General features: G+C 56.1%; 1 protein-coding gene across 1 annotated transcript in view; it reads left to right on the forward strand.

The window, feature by feature from the left end:
• GFUS (GDP-L-fucose synthase) overlaps window positions 1–1,753 on the forward strand; it is a 1,951-nt gene extending 198 nt beyond the window's left edge. Inside the window, exons 2-8 of the mRNA XM_010166986.1 lie at window positions 29–143; window positions 349–477; window positions 556–629; window positions 861–994; window positions 1,150–1,214; window positions 1,434–1,500; window positions 1,590–1,753. Of these exons, the coding sequence (XP_010165288.1) occupies window positions 29–143; window positions 349–477; window positions 556–629; window positions 861–994; window positions 1,150–1,214; window positions 1,434–1,500; window positions 1,590–1,753 (748 nt within the window). The remainder of the gene's footprint in view (window positions 1–28; window positions 144–348; window positions 478–555; window positions 630–860; window positions 995–1,149; window positions 1,215–1,433; window positions 1,501–1,589) is intronic.
• Window positions 1,754–1,757: the final 4 nt, after the last annotated feature.

The raw sequence follows: 1,757 nt of genomic DNA on the forward strand, positions 1-1,757 counted from the left end.
TGCTGAACCCCAAAATTTCTCATCCCAGGAATACCACAGAGACCAAAGCCTTGTTTGAGCAGCACAAGCCCACCCATGTCATCCACCTCGCTGCCATGGTTGGAGGCCTCTTCAAGAACATCCGCTACAACCTGGATTTTTGGGTGAGCACCTGGGGAATGGGTGGTGTCGGGGTTCCTGTGGATGCTGCAACCCCCCGCCCTCCCCAAGCTGTGACACGAGGACATGGCTTGCTCTGCTTCTGGGGCCAAACCAGAGCTCCTCTGGTTTCTGGAGTTATTATCCACAGGGTTCAAGGTTTTTGGGGGGTCCCCACCCCACAGATCTGACAAATCTCTCCATCTCCAGAGGAGAAACATCCATATCAATGACAACGTCCTACATTCGGCATACGAGACAGGGGTGCAGAAGGTGGTCTCCTGCCTCTCCACCTGCATCTTCCCAGACAAGACGACGTACCCCATTGATGAGAGCATGGTGAGCATCTCCATCCCCATGCACCACCTGGGAGATATGATCCCTGCCCTGCTTAATTCTCTGCTTTCTTGTCCCCAGATTCATAACGGGCCACCTCACAGCTCCAACTTTGGCTACTCCTACGCCAAGAGGATGATCGACATCCAAAATAGGTGTGGGGAGGGACATGGGACATCCCTTGTAGGGCTTTTGAGTACCCACCACTTACCAGAGCAAAGGGAATCACCTGGGATTCCCAGGAATTAAATGGAGTTGGGGAGATACCTGGGCTCAGCAAATGGAGATGCTGCTGGATGGGGTCTTCTGGGGACAGCTCTGTACTGGAGGGGGAGGTGACTGCAGCTGGTGGACAACCCATCTGCACCTCCCCTGCTCTCACCCAGGGGCTACTTTGAGCAGTATGGCTGCCGCTTCACCGCCGTCATCCCCACCAACGTCTTTGGTCCACACGACAACTTCAACATTGAGGATGGCCACGTCTTGCCGGGGCTCATCCACAAGGTCTACCTGGCCAAACGTGAGTGGGACAGGACTTCTTCATGGCTTTTTTTGGGAGAGTTGGGTTGGTTTTGTTTTTGCCTGCTCCATGAGCTCATGAGCTGCTCTGCTGGGTAGTTGGCAGGGGTGGAGGTGGCTCTGATGCTCATGGACATGTTCTCCTTCCTTCCACAGAGACCGGCTCAGCTCTGACCATCTGGGGCACGGGCAAGCCCAGGAGACAATTCATCTACTCCCTGGTATGTGTGGTCACAGGGAGCACTGATCTCCCATGGCCTGAGGAGGGCAGGGGATGGGGTGGCCAGTGCCTGGACCTTAGCCGACTCTGCTTAGCAGAATCTGAGCCCACCTGGGTTGTTGTCCTGGGCAGTGTTGGCCATCCTCAGGGTTGGGTCCCCTTGCGATGGGAGGGCTGAGGGACAGCAGCCACCCCCCAAGAGCTGTCTGCCCCTCCGCAGGACCTGGCCCGGCTCTTCCTTTGGGTCCTGCGGGAATACGATGAGGTGGAACCCATCATTTTGTCAGGTAAGGTCGGTCTGTCCCCCCACAATCCCCTTCCAAGCCCCTCTCCAAGAGGATGGAGGAACAGCCATGATCATGTCCTTTCTCCACAGTGGGAGAAGAAGATGAAGTGTCCATCAGGGAGGCAGCAGAAACGATTGTGGAGGCCATGGACTTCAGAGGAGAGCTTGTTGTATCCTTCACCACAGACTGGTCCCTCTTGCTCATGGGGCTGTTGCAGCATGTGGGGCACCCCACTTTCCACCAGCAGCCATAGGGCT

This window comes from Antrostomus carolinensis, unplaced genomic scaffold, assembly GCF_000700745.2.
Source record: "Antrostomus carolinensis isolate BGI_N321 unplaced genomic scaffold, ASM70074v2 scaffold49384, whole genome shotgun sequence".
NCBI classification, from domain to species: domain Eukaryota; kingdom Metazoa; phylum Chordata; class Aves; order Caprimulgiformes; family Caprimulgidae; genus Antrostomus; species Antrostomus carolinensis.